The sequence below is a fragment of the Ascaphus truei genome, chromosome 5, assembly GCF_040206685.1.
Source record: "Ascaphus truei isolate aAscTru1 chromosome 5, aAscTru1.hap1, whole genome shotgun sequence".
In the NCBI taxonomy this organism is placed as follows: Eukaryota; Metazoa; Chordata; class Amphibia; order Anura; family Ascaphidae; genus Ascaphus; species Ascaphus truei.
The window spans coordinates 155,921,611-155,947,639 of record NC_134487.1 but is presented as its reverse complement, the minus strand read 5'-3'; the positions used below and the strand labels follow the sequence as shown (position 1 = coordinate 155,947,639).

General features: G+C 44.0%; 1 protein-coding gene across 1 annotated transcript in view; it reads left to right on the top strand.

Annotated features, from left to right (window-relative positions):
• RAD50 (RAD50 double strand break repair protein) overlaps nt 1–26,029 on the top strand; it is a 98,626-nt gene that overhangs the window by 21,465 nt on the left and 51,132 nt on the right. The window contains exons 5-13 of the mRNA XM_075601111.1: nt 1,109–1,294; nt 3,488–3,692; nt 4,939–5,067; nt 6,538–6,703; nt 7,148–7,341; nt 7,457–7,663; nt 9,835–10,017; nt 11,593–11,750; nt 15,000–15,175. Of these exons, the coding sequence (XP_075457226.1) occupies nt 1,109–1,294; nt 3,488–3,692; nt 4,939–5,067; nt 6,538–6,703; nt 7,148–7,341; nt 7,457–7,663; nt 9,835–10,017; nt 11,593–11,750; nt 15,000–15,175 (1,604 nt within the window). The remainder of the gene's footprint in view (nt 1–1,108; nt 1,295–3,487; nt 3,693–4,938; nt 5,068–6,537; nt 6,704–7,147; nt 7,342–7,456; nt 7,664–9,834; nt 10,018–11,592; nt 11,751–14,999; nt 15,176–26,029) is intronic.

Below are 26,029 nucleotides of genomic sequence, written 5' to 3'. Positions count from 1 at the left end.
CAAAGTTTTTTGGGAAGAATACTCCCTTCCTTGGGAGCGATGACCACTTTCTCCTGTAGGTTTGAGATGACAATGGGACAGGTGGGAGTCGTTTAGTCTTCAATTGTTGTATCTTGTTTACTGTGTGTTTTGCTGTTTTTTTGTCTCTTTTGTTTTGTTATTTAATTTGACTGATGCAGTTTCTACGACACTGAGTTGGCAATTTGAACATAATTTGTTGGTAGCACAGAATGATGGAAGAGATGTAACTTTTTACCACACAGTTTTTCATTGCACAATTGAACTTTAAAATCCCTCAACATTTCTGGTGCATACATATTATGTAATCTACTTCTGAGGACCAGGCCGACAGTGTAACTTCATGACTATGTGCGTGTGTATGTTGGCATACCTAAAATTGACCATTTTCACATGTAATCTGTCTAGCGATTTACGGAGCAAACACCACTCTGTGCTCCCGGCTTGTTCTTTGACAGAATGATGTACTGTGTTCATATATGGTAGAATTCTGTGTACACTGACCCAAATATTGACATATAGAAAACAAGTAGAATATAAAACAAAATAGTATCATGTCACATTAGCTACAAAAGGTTAAGAAACAGAGTAACTCAACTTGGAAGACGTCAAAGCGACATAATATATTTGAATCTCCCAGGTGTGTCCAGTCAATAGTGGAAGGAGAAGGGCAACGCAAAGGCACAACAGATTTTGTAATCTAATTTATTAGCCAAAAACACAACATTTCAACCGTAACAGGTCGTAATCAAGTAAGGAAAATATGCCACTTTGCCTCACTTGATTAAGACCTGTTACAGTCGAAACGTTGTGTTTTTGGCTAATAAATTAGATTTATTACAGAATCCATGGTGCCTTGCGTGGTCTTTCTCCTTGCATCATTGGATCTGCTGCAGGCTTCTATCCTTTCGCAGGAGCACCGGTAATTGTTTCATACTTTGGAAACCTTTTGGTGTGCAGCTTTCGCCTCATTCCAGTCAATAGTGGAGCCAGAGTAAAAATGTAGCCCATGGGTAAGCCTCACTGTCATTGTAATTAGAGATCATATATGGGCATTTGGAATAATTTGTTTCTTTGCACTTTTTGATAGGCATGGAGAGAAAGTCAGCCTGAGCACTAAGTGTGCAGAAGTGGACAAGGAAATGATCAGCGCTTTGGGAGTCTCCACTGCTGTCCTTAATAACGTCATCTTCTGCCACCAGGAGGAGTCAAACTGGCCTTTGAGTGAGGGAAGGCTGCTGAAGATAAAGTTTGATGAAATATTTTCAGCTACCAGGTCAACATTCCCTTCCATCTGCCAAGCTATTATTTCCACAGGTTTTCTGTTGACATTTTTATTGAATATTAAATCCGTACAGAAATAGCACCGTGAAGATCTCAAACAAATGGTATAAAGGAAATGGAAAATATAGTTTTAGAAATAAAGGTTTTGAAGAATATAATCAAATACAATATCATTGATACATTGATCTAATCTAGCAAAGTTACACAGTTTGTGCCGCTCTAACCTCTGTGATAATCCTGGAATATTACATGACTTCTGCCCATAATATCGGCTATTGAGCCATATGCTGGGGAGAAGACGATCCAGAGGCATGTAAACACTAATCGTGATTATAATGCCATTTAGTTCATTTCTCTATTATAAAGCCTTTTACATGTTATACTGAATTGTAAATGAAGGGGTTACTGAACTTTTTCATTGTGTTACAAACACTGATTTTTCCATCCGAGTCAGGAAGAAAAGCAGGCATTTGTTAAAATTACGATATTATAGAAATAATACTTTTTTTTTTTTTATTGCTTCAGTAAAAATTGATATACTTCTCAGAATTTCAAATTCAATCTGTTAAGTGAACAGCTCATGGAGACTGTGATGGGAGATACAATAAATATCTTTACAGGTATATACCAAATAAGTCAACAAAGGAGAAATTTGATTACCATTACTGCAGTGAGGAAGGATTATTTATTGCCCTTATGAGACATAATTGGATAATGTTTGACTGTTTTTTGTTTTGTTTTTTGCATTTCTCTGGCTCAATGTGCTGTAAATACAAATATAGGATGATTATCTTCGGCGTCTAAATTTAGCATAGGTTGAACTCGATGGGCATGCGTCTTTTTTTCAACATCTACTACAGGGGGGCGCAAACTTTTTTCCCTGCGCCTCCCTGCCGACGGTCCCCTCACTCCCGCGCCCCACCTAACCCCCACTTACCTGCGCTCCGACGTCATGTTGCCATAGCAACGTGACGTCACATGACCTCGACGCCGCGTTGCCATGGCGACGCCGGAAGGAAGCCGCCGGAGCTTAGGTAAAAAGGTTTACAGAGGCCCTGCAGCTCCCTGGGCACTTAATTTAAGTGCCTTCGGGAAGCGCGCGGGGCCTCTGTAAACCCCGCGCCTCCCCCCCCCGCCGGCAGTCTCGCGCCCCCCAGTTTGCGCACCGCTGATCTACTATGTAATTATGTACATCACCTTCTTCGGTCCTAAGTCAAACATATTAAATGTGTTATCTACGATACTGAATTTTTCAAAATCCCATTTCTTGTTGCTGTTCCCTTTTCACTAACTTTTTTTTATTTTTATAGTGATTCTTTGTGTGCTAGAGCATATTGGGGATAGCTTCTTATAATTTTGTAAGATTGTCGTTAACAGTGGCCACAGTTTCCTATAATGAAAATGAACATTGTAATTGTCTAAAAATAAAGAGAATACGTCTTCCAAAAAAGCTTTGAATAATCATAAAATAAAAAAGATAAACCACTCACAGACGTGTTTCAACCTTAATGGGTCTCATCCGTGTGAGGTTGGTTGTACTGGCTTTGCTATTTTCAAGGCAGTAGGATTTACCATCACATTTTAAGTTATGGTGGGTGAAAAAAGCGACAAGAAACCTCCACTGTATAGCATATTCCCATGCTGTGCTTTAAAAGCGACAAGAAACCTCCACCGTATAGCATATTCCCATGCTGTGCTTTAAAAGCGACAAGAAACCTCCACTGTATAGCATATTCCCATGCTGTGCTTTAAAAGCGAGCATTAGCTTATAAAGGTTCCATGAAAAAATGGTGAAATGATGATGGTGAATGTGATAATGGTGAAAGGCAGGGTTGCAGACCTGTCTAAGACATGTGAATGTGCTCACAAGTGATCTTTTTATTTGAGATATGTATGTGTGTATATATGTATGTATCTATATCACATATTTCACCTTCAGTCCTTCCACTGCCATAGGGTCCAGCAAAGCAATGTGGGTAACTGTTTATGTGCCTGTGGAGGAGAGAATGGGTCACATTTACAGTAGTTTCTGCAGCCTTCACAGATAGACATAAGTGGAGAAGCACTTCTGTTCCACATATTCTTACGGGGCAGGAGGGGAGTTGGTGCCTTTTAGCAAAACAGCATTTCATTGATGAATTCCTTCCAATATGTGCATAACTTCCTAATGTTTTTGGCTTTATAGGTACATCAAAGCTTTGGAAACCTTGCGGCAAGTGCGACTCAAACAAAACCAGCGTGTGGGGGAATGCAAGACGGAGCTAAAGTATCTGAAACAGAATAGGGAAAAGTCACACGAAATTCAAGATAACCTTCGTAGCAAAGAAGCTCAAATGGCAGCTTCCAGAGAAAATGTGAAGTCTATTGACAACCAACTTGAGCCCCTCAAGGTAAGCTATATTTTTTCTGTTTCTCATACAAATTACTTTTCGGTTCAAACTCGGTCCTGAAATCTAAAAAGCGAAAAAAACGTATTTGTATTGTAATGAATAAAGTCACATAGAACATAGAATTTCGTGTAATAAATGTCTCTTCACATTCTTCTTGTAAAATACATGGAGTATTTGTATTTTTTTCTTATATAGCACTATAGCGCTATACTGTACATAATATTTTTCCATTGAGTCCCTGTTCCGTACAGTGTAACGTCAAATTTCTGGTGCCTCAGGCACTGGGAGATTGAGTGACTTGCCTAAGGTCACAAGAAGAACAGACTGGGATTCGAACTGGGTTCACCCATTTAAAAGGCAGCAACATTACCACTGAGTTGCTCTTTCAGGATATTGAAAGGTTTCCTACTCTTTCACTGCCAGAGATGTATCATAGAAGTGAATCTACCTTCTAAATATTCGTGATCAACTTGAATAACTGATAGTACCTCACTAAATCCAGTTTTATAATTTTTTTGACATGACAGCTATACTGTTTCAATATTGTGCCATATATTGTTTGTAGTAGTCTGCCGTGTGCCAAGTACAAAGAAACAAACAATAGAAAATCGCATGTAATACAAGTGTCATGTCTTAAAATCCTCGAAATGTTGGCAAAGCGATAGACTGAGAAATATAAAATATTGACTACTGCATTGAATAGGAACATTCACTAAAGTGTTTTGGATCCGCCGGGTCAAGTGTCTTGTGATATTTTACAAGGAAAGAAAATAGTGTTGCTTTTTCGTTGACACACCATTTACAGTACTTCCATAACGGTGTCACATACAGAGAAAACATAGCCCTATGTTTACTAAGTGGTGCTATGCCATAAGACATTTTCTGGCGCCGTAAAACACTTAGTAAATCTGGTCCAGATTCCTTATAAAGTGGCATTGATATTACTTTAAGTGCGGCCACTCCATGCTGCATCACAAACACGCTCTATACATTGCAGCTACTCTATAATGAGAGCAGAACAGTCTGTCTATCTCTGCTTTACATCTGATTCTTAAATAAATAATGCCTTCATATACAATATTTTCTATGGTTTTGTAGCATATTTAGTGCCAGGTCATCCGGCGCTGACGCTTTTCGAAGCATGGAAGGTTGTTCATCACTTAAATGGTGAAGGGACTGGTCTCCCCTTCTTTGAACTGTGATCCTAAAACATTATATATGATGCCTGGCAATCACTTCTTTTTAGATTTGCTTGGTGGACATTCAGAAGAAACTTTCTAAAGTAATTAAACTTGACAATGACATTAAAGCTCTGGAGAGCAGGAAGAAAACCATGGAAAAAGATAACCAGGATCTAGAAGAGAAAATGGAGACGGTTTGTTGAAATTATTTTCTGTCAACTAAAAAAACAATCGCTTCATTCTTATTAGCCATTTCTCAGCTTTTGTAAAATCAGAACTTTTAACTGTTATTTATCTAAATGATTTATTTACAATACTCATCACGATTTCAAGCTCTTTAAATGTATGTATTGAGCCATTGGCCAAGCTACACATGGGGCCCTTGGTAGTCTTGAATAGCCTCTTGAATAGCTAAAACATGTCTGTTTTCTTACACTACTCAGTTGTGCAGGTTTCTTTCCGTTCTAGCCTGCAGCAAACCACAGGTTTAAAAAGATTCCTGAATAAATCTATTGGTAACTGATTTATCACAGGCTATATTGCCTTTTATCAACCCAACAGAAGAGTTCTCCATAAGTTTAAAGTATGTATATAGAGTCTTATAGAGCCTGAAAGGTCACTTCTTTATGCTTATTAGAAAAGACTTGTGGGATTTAGCCAATGTACAGAGTATGACATCTATGAAGAACTCTCTGGTTGGACCATTCTATGACCAATACAGCTCTTTTGGTAGTGTAAATGTGTTAGACTTTGGACCCCCATGACAAGACTGAGTATGACCTGGTGTGTTACATTCCTGCACAACATGAGTTTATGTTCAGGATGAGTCTAACAGACAGCAAAGGTCAAAAAGGCTGAGGGGAAAAGACAGAATAGAAGTAAATATCCAGAGAAGCAGAACGTATCTCTCAGTCCCACCATGGATGCCAAATACATGATTGGGTACTAGCTGTAGACTCTGGATACGAAAGAAAGCCACCGTATACATGTTATCACAAAGGAATGCAGAAGATAAAGAATGTATGGGTAATTGATCACAGGAGATAAAGCCAGAGCAGGGATAGTATGTGCAAGAATGATGTGTGAATGAAGTATGGGTAATGCTTTTCGTGTTCTTCGTGTCACTCTACTTCAAATTGCATGAGCACTACCTATGTTTTTATTGTGTGTGTGTGTGTGTGTGTGTGTGTGTGTATGTGTATGTGTATGTGTGTGTGTGTGTGTGTGTGTGTGTGTGTGTTGACATAAAGTAGACATTGCATGTATCAGCCTTTTAAGAATAAGATTTGTGGTTCATTCACGGTCTATATTATGAATGCCCACCTGAAGGAAAGTGTAGAAGGAGAGACATAAGACTGATTCAAAACAGTATTCTGGACAGGAAAGAGGAATACAACTGGACTACTGTATTTACTGGTTATGAGGATAGAGGTCTGTTCTTGGTACTATAAATGTAGGCATTTGCTGAATGATTATAGTATGTAATGTTCCTGAGGATCTAACCTTAAACCATGGGAGGCGGTACTGGGATGTTGAAAGCAATGACTGTCCTTGATCTTCCTATTTTGAAATTATCGGACAGTTCAGCAAATATTGGGGTTATAGTGTTTGACAGATCTTTAAAAGTATAATCTTTCATCTTTATATATTGCTGTGGTGCAAAGGTTTTTCAAGGGACAGATGATCAGCTCAACGACACGTACCAAAATCATCAGAGAACTGTGAGAGAAAAGGAGAGAAGGCTGAATGAGTTACTGCGTGAAGTAGACAGGACAACCAAAGACTGCCAAAGACTGAACCGGGAGAAGGGAGAACTGCTGGTTCAGCAAGGTAATTGAATCTCGTTTTTAATCATTTCTGTATCATAAATTATCATCCATGCACAGACATTGTAGTACTGATTGTCAAAATGCCGTACTGTGTAATGCAAGGGTGGCCAACTCCAGTCCTCAAAGGTCACCAACAGGTCAAGTATTCGGGATATCCCTGCTTCTGCACAGGTGGCTCAATCATCTTTGACTGAGCAACCTGTGCTGAAGCAGGGGTATCCTGAAAACCTGGCCCTCCAGGGCAGGTGATGATCACCCCTGGTATAATTTTACCTACAATCTTTCTGTGGTTGTACCTACAGAAGGTGGTTAAGAAGCATTAGTGGCATGTACTGTATATATGACCGTTTTTGTAATTATTTACATGAACTAGGAATGTTTATTGGCAGCTAATTTCCACGTAATAAATATACATTTGGATAAAACGAAAAGTTTCCTTCTTCAGGACGTCTGCAGCTGCAGGCAGAAAAGCACCAGCAAAACATCAAGACACGCGACACACTGATCAAGACGTTGGCAGCACAGCTGGAACTTGATGGTTATGAGCGAACTCCATTTAATGAGCGACAAATCGACAGCTTTCAGAAACTGGTGAAGGAAAGAGAAGAAAAGGACGAGGACCATGCAAATCAGATAATGGTAACGATATTCTACTAGCACATACTCAGTCCTACACAAGGCATTTCAAAATGAGTGAGTTTTTTTTTTTTTGTTTTTTTTTGCTTCATTGTGATAAATTTGTGCATTTTTGTAGAAAGATTTTTCGGATAAAGAATCAATGAAGCAGAGACAAATTGACGAAATAAGAGACAAGAAGACAGGCCTGGAACGAACCATTGAGATAAAGTCTGTGACGCAGAGCAAAAAACACACAGACCTGAAGAATATCAAATCAGAACTTCAGCAGTTGGAGGGGTCCTCCGACAGACTGCAGGAACTAGATGAAGAGCTTATGAAGACGGTGAGCTATTATATTCATGTAGCATGTAATAACATTCAATTCATTACTGGGTGCCATCATCCCCTATAGACTATTACCATGTAATTAGTTCTATAGAAGTTTAAAGGCAGGCTACACCCCAAATATGAAATACTGTCCTTTTAAATGTTTTCATGCAAGGTAATAACTGTGTTGAATTTAGCAAGAAAGGCTTTGAGATAATGAAAGCACGTTATGCTTGGTAATGGACTTTATGGTTTCCTCTGTGTGCTTTCATGGTCTGTGTTCTGCATCGCTCTGCTATCCAATTGTCACATTCAATGATGTTATTTATCATTCTGCCTGGGAGAGGAACTATTTGATTGCAGCAGAAGGTGGTGTTTAAAAGTTGTGATTTTAATTTAAAATGGTCATTCAAGAATGAATCTCTTTAGCAGTGATGTTTCGCCAGTTAGGGGTATTGTATCTATATTACTAGATGATTTAGTTACACTGTATCTGTCATCTGCAGAAAGCTGAAATGTATGTAAAATTATATTCAATGTCTATGGTACCCCCAGTTCTACATTTTTTTTTAATGTTTAGAATTTCAATATGTTCCAAAAAATATTAAAAAGAACAAGAGGAGAACCTGACTTTTTTGGGGTGTAGTCTGCCTTGTAAAACTACGTCTAATTCAACCATGAGCACTATACTCCAATCTAAGCCTGAGCATGTCTTTGGATTCAAATGTGGCATGGTTATGGATAGGGAATGTTTTTAGAGCCATATTGCCCAAGAAGTGCTAGTTCAGAAGATGCCTCCATGATGGAAGACACCCTACGGCTTAAAGGGCCACATTTACCAAGTAGTGTTATTCCAAAAGATACCTTCTGGACTGAAATACACATTCTAGCTGAAGCACATGACTGTCCTGTTACAGGCCATATTTATGAAGACATGCTGGTAGGTGTCTTAGGTAGAATGCTAGCCTATAGTAGTGAGGACTATGCATCACAATCATGAAAAAATATCAGATTTCTATTTTGTGTGTTAATTGCCATGTACAGTAGGAAACATGTTAGTTGATTAGGGTTATGTCTATAACTATGTGGGATGGCGGGGGGTTTAGCTACTATATCATCTCTGTATTGCTTCATAGCGTATAATACTTATAGCCACTTATAGCCCTTATTCACTATGCTGTGAAGTGATCTGTGCTGGGGAAGAAGATTTTATTCTCATTCGTGTGAATGGACCTCAACTCTGGGTAAACGGATGTACAGCATCTACTGCACCGACACACTTTATTCGAGCAAATACCCGGTATGTACCTGGCAGATACCTGGAATGCGCCGCTCCTCACCTCTGACAAGCCCCGTTGCGTTTGCCTTCCCAGCCTGGGTTCATGCCTGGCTGACGGGCGGCTGATCTGTTAAATGATAATGATTAGGATTTAATAGGCTGCAATGCTTCGCGTGTCTACCAGATGGCATAAATTCATGAATTGTAATGCAGTATATATATATATACTGTGCAGTATTGCAGCCAGCGGGAATAAAATGCTTCAATCCCTGCCTGAAAAATACCTCAATGCACTCGGGCAGAAAACAGTCACAAACCTCAATACACCCGGGTATACCCGAATTCGTGGGACTAGCCGAGCTCGAATAAAGTGTGTCGCCAGTGTACCTTGATGTTGATTTCTTATAATATATTAAACCCTTATTAGGATAGAATTACACACTTGCTCAGAAATACACTCACTGACACAAACACAAAGCTTGTTTATACTAATGCACATACTGTACATTGCCACTAGCATACAAGGTTTACACTATCTGACATGCATTGGTATATACAAGATCAAGCACCGCTTGTGCTGCTATCATAGACTTTAAAGGTTATGGGACAAGGCACTTAAGACACCATTTGCAAAAGCATCATGCTACATATATACTTTTTTTAACATAAAAAGTGTAAATTACTGAATAAAAAAACTGCCACCATATTTCATTACTTTTCTATAATAGTACAGTATATAGTTGATTAAAAAGTCATTTGTCTTCTGGGTTCATTGTTATATTTTCAGTCCTGTGCATCATGGTACCTGCAAACGTCATCTTTATTACAGATTATATTTGTATTCTCCTTGTATTTAACGGAGTGGTTTGCGGCTTTTTTCTCATTTTGTATTGAAATCTCTGACTTAGGAGCGTGAACTCGAGAACGTGGAGAAAAGCTGCAATGTAGAAGCCCTGAAAAGTGAAGTTACACATCTGCAGACCCAGAAGTCTGACTTGGACAGAACTTTGAGGAGGTTGGATCAGGAGATGGAGCAGCTAAATACGCATACAATGACAAGAACCCAGATGGACATGCTGAAGAAGGATAAAGTAATATATTTCATGTTTGTTCACTTTGTTCATTCTCTTTTTCTAATTCAATGCTCTGACATTAAAAGAAAAAAAACTATACTAAATCCAAAAAAACATATAATATCTGTAAAATAACTCTTGTTATCAATTTGCAAACTTTCTTTAATATATATTCTATTTATATAATTTTGGCGGAGTCCTGTCATTTCATTGGGGAATTTCATTGTTCGATGTTCTCACACTGGGAAAAACCAAGGCTGTCACGGATTTGCTTTGTTGAGTCATAACTAACCTTTTACCTTATTCTAATGTGAGTTGACAAAAATGGTTCAGTGATAGGTTTTAACTGTACTCGGTAAACGTTGTGTTTATTCTGTGGTGTGCAATAAAGTGAATTCTTTGTTTTGAGCATATGAGGTATGCTCCTAGCATCTTTTCTCTGTTGTACAGTATTCACCAATTCACAGTTTTTGCACCCATTAGTATCACTTGAATTGCCATTCATGTTGGTTATTTTGTTGCTGGATCAGTTGATCATCCACTTCCCCTGTCTTTTCCCTACCCCCACCCCAGCCCCCTGTATTAGTGCTTTCTTTAAGCACAGATTTAATGGTGAGCATGTTGTTATAATCAGCAATATAAATTGTTGGCCATCAGGAAAAAAAATTGTGTGTGTGCTGATCACGCGCATTTTAAGTGAAACTTCTTTGTCTTTTGTCACTGTTTTGTGTCACAGAAATTGTATTTGTAATGGTGATGTTTTTAATTAATAATCAAAACACAATTTCAGTGCCAAAACGCAAAGACGTTTGACTTAGAATGTGTTTTAGCTATTTGCACTTCTATATTTATAGTAGCTGAATTCCTTCTCAGTCAGTGTGTGTGTGTCTTTGTGAGTGTGTTTGTGTGTGTTATTCTGCCCTCTTTCCTGATTTCTCCCCCCCCCCGCACACGTGCAGGGGGGGGGGGTCTGTCTGAGTCCCCTGGAGGAGCACCCCCTCCCCCACTCTGGGATGGTTGCTCGGCGGCGGCTCACTGCGGGACGGGAGGGTTGCTCGGCGGCTCACTCACTGGGGGGCGGGAGGGTTGCTCGGTGGCTCACTCACCTGGGGGCGGGAGGGTTGCTTGGTGGCTCACTCCGGGGGGGTGGGTTGCTCGGCGGCTCACTCACTGGGGGGCGGGAGGGTTGCTCGGTGGAGGCCGCTCACTGGGTGGGACGGATTGATCAGCGTCAGCTCACTCACTGGTGGGGCTGGCGTGAGAGAGGGTTGCTCTGCGGTGGCTCACTCACTGGGAGGGAGGTGTTCGTGCAGATATTCCAAAAGGAAGATGGACTATATTGTGAAGTGATACGCAGGCACAAGTGAAATGTTTCTTAGTGCACATTGCAATATATCGGTTATTTCGGCTCCCATGCAGACCTTCATTAGGAGGCTATACCTATATGGGGTGATCAGCATGCTGAAGGCCAGAACTAGGAATTAAAATTATACTAAATGTATTAACGGTGTCTTTTTTGCCATGCCAACATATCCGATTGCACTGACTGATAATATCCCACCTGAGTGTATATTAAAGGTTTGTTCTTCCTAGGCTGACAAAGATGAGCAAATCAGAAAAATAAAATCGAGACACAGCGATGAATTGACCTCCCTATTGGGCTATTTTCCAAACAAGAAGCAGCTTGAAGACTGGCTTCATACAAAGCTAAAAGATATCAATCAGACACGAGACAAGATCGGAAAGCTTAAGTGAGTGTATTCGTATTTATTGTGTTTTTTTTTTTTTTATATATATACTTTGAATAATATTAACCTTTTTATCTGGTTCTATACACAGCTATCCTTGTTATTGCTTATTGTACATTAGAATAAACTATTTTTGGCGCCTACTATCAAGTAGGCACAGAGATGTATTTCCTTTAATATAATACATAGAATATAAAGATACATGCCATAAACTTAAAATAAATATAAAAACTGAAAAGGTGTCACACAGTATTTTTGGTTCATCTCTGAAGGTGAATACAGAGCAGACAAATCTGTAATAATAAGTTCTACTCTGCATGAAATGCCTAGGCCACATGCAAGTGAAGGCACTGTAACAGGCCATCTTTTCATAAGGAGTGTTAGGCAGTAGCACTGCTTAGTAAATACGGGCCAAGGTGCGTGAATTTTCATAACCTTGAAGTCCTACTTAATATGCTGTACAGATTGTTCCCCCCTGGAGAAGATTTTAGTTCTATTAATTTGCATGGAACTGAACTATTCTCCAGAACTGGGAAGCCTCTTCATAGCATATTGAATAAGGACCTTACACCAAGATTCACTAAGGTCCAATGTGGGTATCGTACCCCGATTCTCCACTAGTTGTCATTGTCTTGAACTTCTGTTATCCCTGCATTGGGTGTGACTGCCCCCTAGTGTCTTGATTCTCTGTAAGTCAGAGTGATGGGTTTTAATTAAAGTAAGAGAATAAGTATTTCATTTACTGCTATTAGCAATTTTGCAGCGTTTAATTTATTTATTGCAATGTTATTTTGCATAACCACCAAATTCACTATTTATACATAAACAGGTTACGATTTGTAGCTTATTTGAATACAAGAATATTTCTCTAAATACCGCTGGTGATACCAAAAGTGTAACATACTGTAGTAGGATTTCTTTTAAACACCATAACAGAAAATGATTTAATCCATTTGTTGCCTGAGGCTACCCATACATACACTGCAAAGAAATGCCCCCAGGCACCAACGTGGTTACCATACCACATAAAGACCCAAATATAACTCAAAAAGCATAACATGAATATGTACAAATAGAAAGCCTTCTTATTGCCTATTTTAGGTTGATTTGTCTTATCTGATCACTATGTACATTGACAAGGTAGGCGTAGCGCCAGCCGATAAAATTGGCAATATTTTGTTGGCCGTAGCCCAATATCTCATTGTTTGCATGCTCTGTTGCATACACCACGTAAAAAATATCACTGACCTATCGTTGCAGTAAAAAGCCCCCGACCACTGTTTTACTGCTGGCAATAGGGCTTTAGTAAATGGTCCGTTTTTCTTTTTGTTTCATTTATCGACCTTTTGTGAATCTAGGCCCAAGACCTTTACTTAACCATGAAATGCCATGCAGAATCTCCAATGTATGAATAGTTTAATAGCTTTCACCTCATGAGCTGCTAAAGCAAGCTGTCCTGCTCGGCTACGTTTTAACAATATAAAGAATACCGTGAAGGGGAAAATATTAGTGTAAACAGACAAAAGATAAAAGAGCCCTTCTAAATTTCTCTCAAAGGAAACCTCCTGAGGGAGTGCAATTTATAAGGGACCTTCTATCTTTTGTTGGTTCATGCTTTCACATCACTAAGTTTCATCATCCTCGGCTCTTGGTCTTGCAAGTGGAATGACTGTCAATCTCTTCTAACGTGTCATGAGCAAAGTTTTGTTTCTGTTTGATGCCAAAAGGGGAACCCAACTCAACTCCTCCAGCAACTAATAGAAAACCCCCTGTTCCATTGGTTTCCTGTGAGTGAGGATGGCATTATTATTCATTAAGTGCACCCACTAGTATCTTACCCATTAGTATACATGGTTCTTTCTTGCATAACAGAGAAACTACAGTATAAGGTATTTGGCACTTTCTTTCCACTGGTCGGGCATCTAATGCAGTGCTTCCTCAATCCCAATGACTTGCAACAGAACGAAGAAATTTGAAGATTGCATATTGACTGCCGCTTGGGAAACACTGGGCCTCTCACTTCTGCTTTTCCAAGAAAGGTTTCCCTCGACCAGAGAGTTTCGGTTTTACTGCAAGCTTTTCCTAATGGAATCTTCATGTTTTCATCTCGCGTTACAACAGTATAATCTGCTCAATTCTTGCATTGAGGCGTTTTATGAGAAATTGGAAATGCTGACACTAACTACGGAGGAAACAACATGTAAATAAGTTACCCTTTGTCCTTGTAATTTTAAGACAAAAATGGCTACATTTTCTGAATTTGCTATTGCAGGTGTGGAGCCTTTTTATTACATTATGCTTTAACCCTTTCTCTGCACAAGGAACCTTAAGTGGATCACTCTGCTATAAATTGAAGCTACCACTGCACATACTGCTGCGGCCAAGTTTATTCGAGCATTTGCCCGTTCTTGGCCGCAGCAGTAGCCTTGTGCGCGCCCGAGAGTGACGGGCGCGCGCCAAAGCAGCGGAAGAGCGCCCTCCGATCGGGGCGCTCTCCCTACCGCTGCCGGGTCCGCCGGGTCCCCCGGAACCCCCTGCCGCTGTCCCGCGATCGCGGGACACCAGGGCTCCCTCGGGGAGCCCCTGGACGCGCGTGCAGGGGGCGCACGCTCCCGAAGACGCGTGACCGCGCGTCTATGACGCGCGGCACGCCGAGGGGCGGCCACTAGCAAGCCGGGATATCTCCCGGCTTGCGGATCTGGCCGCAGTGTGATCAAGTGTGTCGGTAGTGTATAGAGTTGATTCAAACTGCAATGGACATCCCTCCCAAAATGTTATGTTTTTACTGGTATTCATGGGTATTTATATTATTTGTAAACTCAAATGTTAATGGCAATTAGGAATTACACAAAATTAAATCGAAACTACATTCCGATGTATCCAACCTCTGTGTTCTCTGTGCCAGGGGTTCTCGCGGTCCGAATCCCGCTGATTGCCCCGGGGGGCAAGAAATTCTCTATGGGGGGCCCTAGTCAGTAGAACGAACCCCCTCCCCCCCCCCCCCCCCCATTAAGACAGCTGCAACATTTACTGTCCCCAAAGCTGCAGTGTTTTGCTTTTCTTTCTGTGGCTCTGGGGACAGTGAGTCTGGCTACATCTGCTGAATGTCCGTATGAGAGCATTGAAATGTACTGTATAGAGGTTTTTTTTGCTCGATAGCCAAAAGAGACCCAACGCTTTTAAGATCACATAGTGGCCAAGTTGCAATATGACGTCTGGAGTAAAACAAATAATATGGTCTTCTGTTAACAGCAAGGAGTTGGCTTCAGCAGAGCAGAATAAAAATCATATGAGCAATGAGCTCCGTAAAAAGGAGGAGCAGTGTTCAACATACGAAGAGAGGCTTTTCGACGTATGCGGTAGCCAAGACTTTGAAAGCGATCTGTCACGCCTACAGGATGATATAGAAAAGACCTCCAAACAGCGAGGTGAGGTTTCAATATGTATGTGTATCTTGGTGATGGGTCTGGTCGTCTCCAATGTATAAAACTTGCCTGGTACAGAGAGGAGACTTCCCCTATTAGTACTGTGGGGACCTTCTGTTCCGAGAATGGCTCTGGATTTATACACTGTAAGGCTACGGCCCCAGTCACTGCGTGCGCACGTCGGAGAGCCTGGTGGCGCGTGCACCAGTTTCAGCTGCGACCTGTGGTTGCACGTCGGGAGAAGAGCAGTAGATCGCGGGGTAGGGGTGCGTGGCCATGACGGCACGCGGCTGGTTCGCCCTCATTGGCTGAAACCGCCGTCGTGACGTAACACGCCCGCACAATACTCGTTTCCTTGGGGAGATCACATTGAACGAAGGAGGCGATCTGCACTGTAGGGAAATAGAAGAGAAGGATGACGCCTCCATTTTCCGGGTTAAGGGACGCCACTGTCACGGGACCGTGCTTTGCAGCAACCACAGGGTTAAAAGGTCTTTTATAGTTCTCAAGAAAACATTAGAGCAATGTAACTAGCTTCCTTAAATAGATGTAATTATGCTTACTGCAAATATATTGCTGTTTTGCTACATTTATTTATTTATAAAATCTTTTACCAGGAAGTAATACATTGAGTTACCTCTCTTTTTCAAGTATGTAATGGGCACAGAGTTATAACAATACATGGTAACATTATATTAAAAGAACAGAGGTTATACAGTCAATTCACCGACATTTCGGGGACAAATAGTTGGAAAATTGGGTACAGGGGATAAAGGCCTGGTGAGCTTGAAATTAAATAGAGAAGTTTTAACATCACCAAATATCAGCGAACGGCAGCAAATAGCTCTCACCTTTTTAGCTGCAACAAAGGCTGTCCGCCTTTGGGGTGACGCACATGTACACCGAAGGGGTTCAGATTGAATGCAGCTGTGAATTCAAAGTCCTTTGTACTCCTGGCCCATTTACATTGTTTTTTTCTCTCCAACCGAGGACTCAGAATGGGGAATGTATGTTAAGTGTAGCCTCCAATGTTGGCGAAAACAACACAAAAAAGAGATGTAAGGGCTGTGATGTTGGAGTAAATGTGACTGCTCTTAATAAATGTCAAGCCCGCCATTACCATTTTTTTGTAAGCCTCGTTCCAGCACTTCAGGGACCAGGGGTTAATTTTGTGTTCAGCTGGGAATGTTGCAAAGTTGTCTGTGACCTTTCCCTGTAACAGTTTTCATGTAACTTTCTGCATGTTGCAGTTAAACCCACCAAGCAAGGGATAGGTCATTTTGAAGACACCTGGCCTTAACCCTCCCTTAATATATCCATGTTACAGCATGGGGTATGAAATGTGGTGACGGAGACCCCTACCTAGCTGGAGTTACTGTTTATCTTTAGCTCAAGATTTATGTTCCAGTGGGGATCCCAGCTGCAGTGTCGACTCTAGGGCCTAGAGTCCTGATCCAGAGGACACTGCATGAAGAACAGGGGAAGTCTTGTTATAGTCTAGTTATATAGAGTAACCCCAGTTGGGAGTGGGTGTTGTGTGTATGTGCAAAGTTGTGGTTATCTTTTTTCCAATAAATTAAATTTTATCAACTCTGTTGTTCTGTCTGGCGAATTGATCCCTGGTGTGATAGTCTTGGTCTCCCGTGACGTGCTATTTTCTGGTTGTAGCGCTAGGCTCAGCACCAATGTTCTTTCTAGAATATCTGTCTTGAGTATGGTCTCCATTTTGAAGACCACTAAACTCAGAGTTGCAACTGTTCCAGTACTTGAACACACACCCCTTACAATTTCCTGTAGCTTAGTTGACATACGGACAAGACTACAAGGATGTCGGTCAAGTATCGGTCCTGGACCAAGGGCCGGATCACTCTCCAGCTCCTGGCTGCTCGTGCACCTATCTGATCGAAGTGCCAATCGTCCTCTGGAAGTCAGAGGTCCTTGGCAAGTTGGGCACCCCGACTCTCATATGGCAGCTTCGCCACATTCTGCGAGGACACGGATGACATAGATGGATATATGTGGTCCTTTGAGAATTATTGTAAAATGCATGACTTACCTGAGGTGGACTGGGCCAAGTACCTGGTCCCTCAGCTGTGCAGCAAATCAGACCTGGCAAACCATGAGAAGGACCAGGAGGATGCAAAGAACTACCCGCTTGTGAAGGAGGTTCCCCTGGCACGTTATGCAATTACTCCAGAGCCCTGAACAAATTGTCTCAGGATACACACCTAGTGTTCATATCCCGGCTAGAGCACCAATCTAAACGATGGATCGCCGGGTGTCAGGTGACAACCATTAAGACACTCAATGACCTGATGGTCAAAGAGTATTTCAAGCTCCTGGTGGCCAGCCACAGCACCTACCAGCACTCAGCCGGCACCCACCGAGTTTGCCCATGAATGGTGGTGCTTCAGGTGCAACCAGACCGGGCACATGAAACGTGACTTCCCCAAACTTCTCCAGCCCAAGGGTGCAGGGGCTGGGCAGCGTACCCCAGCAGCCCAGTCCGTCGCCTGGAGAGGATGCCAGATGATCCAGCAACCTCACCTACGTTCCCGGTGCCAGTCACAGCGACCGAAGCGACCAACCCCATTGTTCCAGCTGAATCAGCCTCCCAGGTTGCCACGGTTGGGCTTGGTCCCACTGACCTCCGGATCATGTACCTCCGACCGGTGACCATTGGGGATCGGATGACCACCGGTATGCTGGATTCTGGTGCTGCTGTTACTCTGGTTTTGCCTGAGCACCTTTTACCCGGGGAGAGGATGAGGGTGACCCTGGCATATGGGGGCAGCAAATCCCTCCAAGTAGCTGCATGTTCCTGGACTGGGACTCGGGACAAGGAATCCGTGATGTCGACATTTTGCCCAGCTTTGATGCTGCTGAACTGTTGGGCAATAACTTGGGTCAACTCCGATGCAGCTACGTGGGGGACGATGCCGTAGTTGTGGACTCAGTGAGTCGCCAGGATCCCGACCCAGCATCAGCTGTTGTTCAGGGTCCCAATCCTGAACCCATCCCTTCCCAGGCCTTGGAGCCTCCAGTCGTGGATGTTCCGAAGGAAGTTGACCGGGTAAGATGAGTGGAGCCCGCCTTGACAGTGACCGATTTCCCTGACTGTTTGTCTAGGGCCAGTGGGCTGGAGAAGTCAGACGTTCCGGGATGCCGTGCAGACGGAGCAGAGCTTGGAGGGCATGAGGCAGCATGCTGCTGAACCATCCTCAGAGTTGTGATCTGAGTGCATTCTGTGGCGCCGTAGACTCTTATACTGGGAAAAAGCTCCAGGTAGCCCATGGACAGCCAAATGTCAGTTGTTGTTGCCTACTAAGTACCGGGCAAAGTTGTTGCACTTAGCATATGCAATCCTGATAGCGGGGCATCAGAGGGATACACATATGAGAGCCAGGCTGACCCAGAATTTTTACTGGCCGGGGGTTTCACAGGAGGCATTGGTGTTCTGCTGCAACTGTGACACCTGCCAGCGAGTGGGTGTAACAGAGTGCTCACCACAAACAAGGCGTGACCGTGGGGCCGAGGTGGGGATTGATATAAATGCACCCACAGCTGCTTGGGCGCGTCTGGAGTGTAGATTAGTCGAGGTAGCCGGGTCAGGGTTGGAGAGTTTAGTGTAGTCATGATACTTGCCGATGTTGGGGTTGGAGAGTAGAGGATCGTTGCAGGTACTATTAGCCGTGGTCTGGATTGGAGAGGTAAGAGTAGTCGTGGTATGTTACCGAGATCGGGATTGGAGAGGTATGGATCGTCGTAGGTAGCCGGGGTCAGGAGTTGAGAAGAGCGGAGTCCAATACAAAGCCGGGTCAGGAACAGGGAGCTAGGATCAGAAGAACAAGACAGGACTGCGGAGGCAAGGAAGCAGTGAACACTACGCAACATAGGTTTATGCTCAGACAATTTGCCAGTGGGGCAGATGAGCATAAATAGGAGGAAGCAATCAATGAGGCAGGAGTAGAAGTGAAGGCGCATCCGCAATGGTGGCTGTGATTGGGCACTTCGTGTGAGAGACTGGTGTGGGGGAGGAGCTCCGGTGACGAGGCGGGTCCTGCGTGCGCCAATCGCGCACGCCGCACACCAGTGATGCGGCAGAGGCATCAAGATGCGCACGCCTGTTACGGAGAGCAGGTCCAGAAGAGGAGGGGCCCTTTACGGAGCGGGGGTCCCGGCTATGGTCCGAGGCAAACTGTGTACGTGCCAAGGCTGAGGTTCACCCTGGATTCTCACAGTGGGAGAGGCAAGGCGATCGAGCAACGTCCACCCTGAGGTCATTACCAGTAATTGGGGAAACATTCCAGCGGGTGGTGGCAGACATCATCGTGCTCCTAATTATTCCCAGTAAATCGGGGAAAAGGTCAATCTGAACGGTTGTGGATTTTGCGACCAAGAACCCGGAGGCAGTGGCTCTCCTTCATTGACACCCTGAAGGTCGCCCAGGCTCTCATAAATATTTTTACTAGGGTATGTTTCCCTTGAGAGATTCTGACTGACCAGGGAGCACAGTTCATGATTGGAGCAGCTCAAAGTCTCTGGGCAGCATGCAGGGTGACCCCTCTCTGCACAGCCTCCTATCACCCTCAAACCAATGGACTGTGTGAGCGGTTCAATGGCACCCTGAAACAAATGCTTTGGGCATTTGTGGAGGCAGAAGGCGGGAACTGGGAAGCCCACTTGCAGCACCTACTGTTCACATACAGGGATGTGCCAGATGAGCCTACCGGCTTCTCACCCTTTGAGCTTCTCTAAGGGCGCCTGTTCCGGGAGGGGGAGACCACCATAATGGATGTGACGGTACTCCAGTGGTGGAGCTCAGGGATCAGTTGGCCTATCTGATGGTATTCGCGCAGGCTAACCTTAAAGGAGCTCAGACCAGGTAGAAGCGCTGGTATGATAGAAACGCTTGTAGTAGAGAGTTCATCTCCCGGCAGCAGGTGCTTGTTCTGAAGCCGACTCGCCAGATCAAGCTCCAGGCTGCCTGGTCCAGCCCATACTTGGTAACCCGGCGGTTGAACGAGTAAAATTACGTGGAAGCTCTGGATCAGGATCTTGGTAGACACCGGAACTACCACATCAACATGCTAAAAGAATACCATGTGAGTAGGCCAGTGCTGATGGAGTGTAGCCCACCATCGGTAGACATTGCCCGATCTCCTAGGGGTGGCTAGGCAGGGAGGCTCAGTGGAGGACGTGAGGATAGAGTCCCAGGAAGCAGGCACGAGAGTTGTTAGGAAGATGTGAGTCTGTTCACGGACAAGCCGGGACGGACTCACCTCACTGATCAAACGGTCAACACTGGTGAACAGAAGCCCCTCCGTAAGTCTGCTTACTGTTTCTGTGGAGGTGAAGCGGAGCATGGAGAAGGATATTGCTGAGATGGTGGTGATCTCCAGGTTGCAGAGTTCCTGGGCCTCGCCAGTGGTCATTTTCCCCAAAAAGGACGGAACCACTTGGTTTTGTATGGACTACCGGCAGTTACATGCCCAGACTGTGTCAGATGCCATCCCATGTCTCCGATGGACGGGCTGTTAGACTAGCTCGCCGGGGCAATGTATGTGACCACCATGGTTCTGAGCTTGTGAGTACTGGCAAATCCCATTGACACAGGAGGCACGGTTGAAGTCGGCCTTCATCACCCCAGGTGGCTTGTACGAATTTTTTGGTCATGCCATTCGGGATGAAGAACGCGCCGGATACCTTCCAGCATCTGGTGAATTGCCTGCTGGAGGGAACGCAGGGGTATGCCAGGACGTACTTAGACGACCTGGCGGTCTTTAGTAATTCCTGGGATGACCATGTTACCCAAGTAGCGGCGGTCCTAGCCCGCATCCAGGAGGCCGGGCTCATGCTAATGCCGGTCAAGTACCAAATAGGGATGACAGAGGTTATGTACCTCGGGCACAGGGTAGGCTGGTGGCATCTCAAATCTGATCCCGCCAAGACATTGTGGGGTGTTCGGTTTCCAGGACCAATAAACGGATGCTAACCTTTCTGGAGACTGACTGGTTTTACCTCAAGTTTGTACCCCACTACAGTACTCTGGCCAAACTCTTGACTGACGTAACTAAAAAGAGGCTCCCTCGCACGGTAACCTGGTCACCGGAGTGTGAGAGTTCCTTCTCAGCTCTCAAGGCTGCCCTGGCAAGCGCTCCGATCCTGGCAGCTCTCGACTATGACAAGCGGTTCCTGATTTCAAACTGATGCCTCTATCGGTGCGGTGTTTGGTGTTTGGTATCGGTGCAGTGTTAAGTCAGGTGGGTGCCAATGAGGTTGAACACCCAATCGTGTACCTAAGCTGCAAGTTGTTATAGCAGGACGCAGCTTATGCTACAATTGAGAAGGCGTGCTTGGCCATAGTATGGGCCCTCCGGAAACTCCAGCCATATGTGTATGGCAGCCCTTTTACAGTCATTACGGACCACAATCCCCTGAACTGGTTTCAGGGGACAATGCCAAGCTGCTGTGATGGATTCTGGCCTTACAGGAATATGACTTCACCATACAGCACAAGGGGAGTGAGCACGGCAATACCATGGGCTTTCCTGGCAGAACGATCCAGGGCCAGCTAAACTCTTGACCTTGAAGCGTCATGCTTGGGTATCAACACGTTGGGGTCGCTACCCCAGAGCTCTCCGCTTAAGGGTGGAGGTGTGACGGTAGCAGTAATTGTTAACAAACCACACACAGAATCCCAGCAAGCTCATTTTAGGAACCCCTGAGCCCCCACAAAATATGTATATAAGTGTAAAAAAAGAGAGCTATTGAGCGTGGCAAATGTATACAGCAAGCAACAGAGAAGCCCAATGCTACATCCAATATGACAAAAATACACAGTAAAATACTTATATATTCTCTTGAAAAGGGGTCATTTAGTTTAACCCTTTGGCCAAAGCATTGTAAGCCTGTGAGCCACGACAAGGCAGACCCAGTTCACAAGTCCTAACGCTACTAGATAAAATACTAATATACCTCTATTAGGATTAAAATTCTCACGAGACAGAGACACACACACACACGAGTCAGATGCACACAGAGAATGGGGGGGGGGTGTAAGCGAGACGCACACACAATGGGGGGACAACCAGAATGTAGGGTTGGGGGGAGAGAGAATGGGGTGTGTGTGAGTGAATGGGGGACAGAGAGGGGCGGAGAGACATAAAGGAGAAGGGATGTTGGTGATGTCATTTGTTTTTATAAATATTTTTATTAATGTGTCCCGGTTTTTACTTTTGTAAATCTCGTCACCCTACTTGTTTTGGTGTCGGTCTTATCATTCTGAGTTCAAATGTTTTCCGTTCTTGGGTGCGTTTAAACATTCCTTTGAGGATTTTGATTTTAAATAATTTACTCAATGATCTAGTAGTGAGAAGTGATGTCCCACTGGTGAGCAGTATCTTCCTGATTCAGGGTGGAGTATAGAGAGTCTCTGCATATTCATTCTGCCTTGAAGTTTTGGGCTGGTTTCCTCAATGTAGCAACCTTGGTAACATTTGTTGCACTGAATCATATACACCACATTACTGGATATGCAGCAGTATGATCCTTTAACATTGAGTGTTCAATGGTTGTGACTGGCTTGGCATCTCTGTGCATGACTTCTTTCTCTCTCACTCTCTGCTTCTATTTGCTATAACTGAGACCTGGCTCACTCAGTCTGACTCTGCTCTGGAAGCTGCCCTCTCTAATGGTGGCCTTTCCTTCTCCCACACTCCGCGCCCTGATGGCAGGGGTGGAGGCGTGGGGCTCCTGCTCTCCTCTCTCTGTCGTTGCCGAACTCTTCCTATTCCTCCATCTCTTGCTTTTCCCTCCTTTTGAGGTTCACACAGTCCAGATCTTCTCTCATCTCCCTGTCCACGTGGCGGTCATCTATCGCCCACCTACCTCTACTCATCCCCCTTCTGCCTTTCTCTCTCACTTTGAATCCTGGCTCTCTTTCTTTCTCTCCTCAGACTCCCCTGTTCTTCTCCTTGGGGACTTCAACTGCCACATTGATGACCCCTCTCTTCCTTGGGCCTCCCATTTTCTGGCTCTAACCTCTTCTTTTGGCCTTCAACAGTGGACTGCAGCAAGCACCCACAAGGATGGCCACTACTTAGACCTGTTTTTCACTAAAAACTTCTCTCTCTCTCTGATTTCTCCATTTCTCCTTTTCCTCTCTCTGACCATCACCTCATCTCATTTTCTCTCTCTCTCGCTTCTCCGCCTCTCCATCTCCATCTAGCCCTCGTTTTTGCAGAAACCTGCGCTCTATTAACCTACCAGCTTTTGATTCCACTTTACGATCCTCCCTCTCCTCTCAGTTCTGCTTCAGACCTTGATAACCTGGTCAGGAACTACAACTCTGCCTTATACTCCTCTTGATCTACATGCCCCGCTTTCTCTCTGCCGCCCTCGCCCTTCTAACCCCAGACCCTAGCTAAATTCACACACGTGCATGCTGCGTTCCTCCACTCGTTCCTCTGAACGCCTCTGGAGGAAATCTCATACGCTCGCAGACTTCCTTCACTACAAATTTATGCTGTCCTGTTTCAACTCTGCCCTCTCTCAGGCTAAACAAACCTACTTTTCATCACTAATCAACACGCACAAGTCTAATCCATGCCGAATCTTTTCTGTCTTTGACTCTCTACTCAGACTACCTTCGGGTGCCTCTTCTTCTTCATCCATCTCCGCTCAGGACTTTGCTGACTTTTTTAAGGAAAAGGTGGATTCCATACATCAGAACATCCCATCTGTTGATCCTCCATTCCTACACCGCTTCCTAACACTCCTCCTGCCTTCCTTGACTCTTTTTCCGCTGTCTCGGAGGAGGATGTGTTACTGCTGATCTCCTCTTCTCCCTCTACCACCTGCCCTCTTGATCCCATTCCCCCCCCATCTCCTAACACCTCTTGCTCCTTCTATAATCCCTACGCTCACACAGATTTTTAACTCTTCCCTCTACTCTGGTACCTTTCCCTCCTTCAAGCATGCAACCGTTATACTATTACTCAAAAACAGCAAGCTTGACACTACCTGTCTTTCTAACTATCGACCTCTCTCCCTCCTGCCTTTTGCCTCCAAACTCTTTGAATGTCTTGTATTCTCTCGATTGCTACACTTTCTCTACACCTATTCTCTCCTAGACCCTGTACAATCTGGCTTCCGCACTGCTCACTCGACAAACAGCCCTCACTAAAATAACTAATGATGGCCATGCTGCCAAAGACAGGGGTCATTACACTCTGCTCACATTACTTGACCTCTCTGCAGCATTTGACACCGTGGACCACTCTCTTCTCCACATTCTCCATACTCTTGGTATTCGGAACAAAGCTCTATCCTGGATCTCCTCTTACCTCTCCCATCGTACTTTCAGTGTCTCTTTTGCTAACACCTCCTCCTCCTCTATCGATCTCTCTGTGGGGGTACCCCAGGGCTCTGTCCTGGGACCCCTTCTCTTCTCTCTTTACACACTCTCTCTAGGTGACCTAATCACATATTTTGGGTTTAAATATCACCTCTATGCTGACGACACACAAATTTACCTTTTCAACCCCTGACCTTACACCTGCTATACAGACCAAAGATTCTGAATGTCTCTCTGGAATATCATCCTGGATGGCCATTCGCTAACTAAAACTTAACATGGCAAAAACAGAGCTCCTTATTCTTCCTCCCAAACCTGGCCCTACTACCTCCTTCCACATTACTGTTGGAAGTACCATCATTCACCCAGTAGCCCAAGCACGCTGCCTAGGGGTCACACTCGACTCCTCTCTCACACTCGCCCCTCACATTCAAAACATATCTAAAACCTGTCGCTTTTTCCTCCGCAATATAACAAAGATACGCCCTTTCCTCTGTTGCTCGACTGCTAAAACTTTGTCTCGGGCCCTCATCCTCTCCTGCCACGATTACTGTAACCTCCTGCTATCCGGCCTTCCTGCCGCTCGCCTGTGTCCCCTACAATCAATCCTAAATGCTGCTGCCAGAATCACTCTACTATTTCCTAGATCTGTCTCAGCGTCTCCCCTGCTGAAATCACTCTCCTGGCTTCCAATCAAATCACGCATCTCACACTCCATTCTTCTCCTCACTTTTAAAGCTTTACACGCTTCTGCCCCTCCTTACATCTCAGCCCTAATTTCTCGTTATACACCATCCCGACTCTTGCATTCTGTTCAAGGATGTCTTCTCTCTACCCCCTTTGTATCTAAAGCCCTCTCCCACCTTAAACCTTTGTCACTTTCTGGCCCGCACCTCTGTAATGCCCTTCCCCTCAATACCCGACTAGCACCCTCTCTATCCACCTTTAAGACCCACCTTAAGATACACTTGCTTAAAGAAGCATATGAGTAACACCGTGGCTAATACTATACACGATACATAAAGCTTGGCCCCCTGCAGATGCACTTACCTGAATGCCCTCCTACTGTCTCTGTACGTTCTCCCCACCAATTAGATTGTAAGCTAGCCGGAACAGGGACTCCCCTTCTGAAATGTTACTTTTATGTCTGTAGCACTTATTCCCATGATCTGTTATTTGTATTATTTGTTATTTATGATTGTCACGTGTATTACTAATGTGAAGCGCTATGTACACTAATGACGCTATATAAAGACAGACATACATACATATATATGTTAGCAGAGTTTGCAACGTGTTGTTGCACGGTTTTGTGCCATTATCAGTGTCTTTAAATTCGTTATGAAGTTTTCTGTTGACTAATTTCTTTTTGAGGTTTGTTGGTTGCCGGAACGCAAGAATGGGAGGTTTGGGGAACATTTATTTTAATGTCACGTTGGTTGCTGATCTTTGATTATTTTTTGTATTCCATCTAGGGTAGGGTTGTATGTGGCTACTAG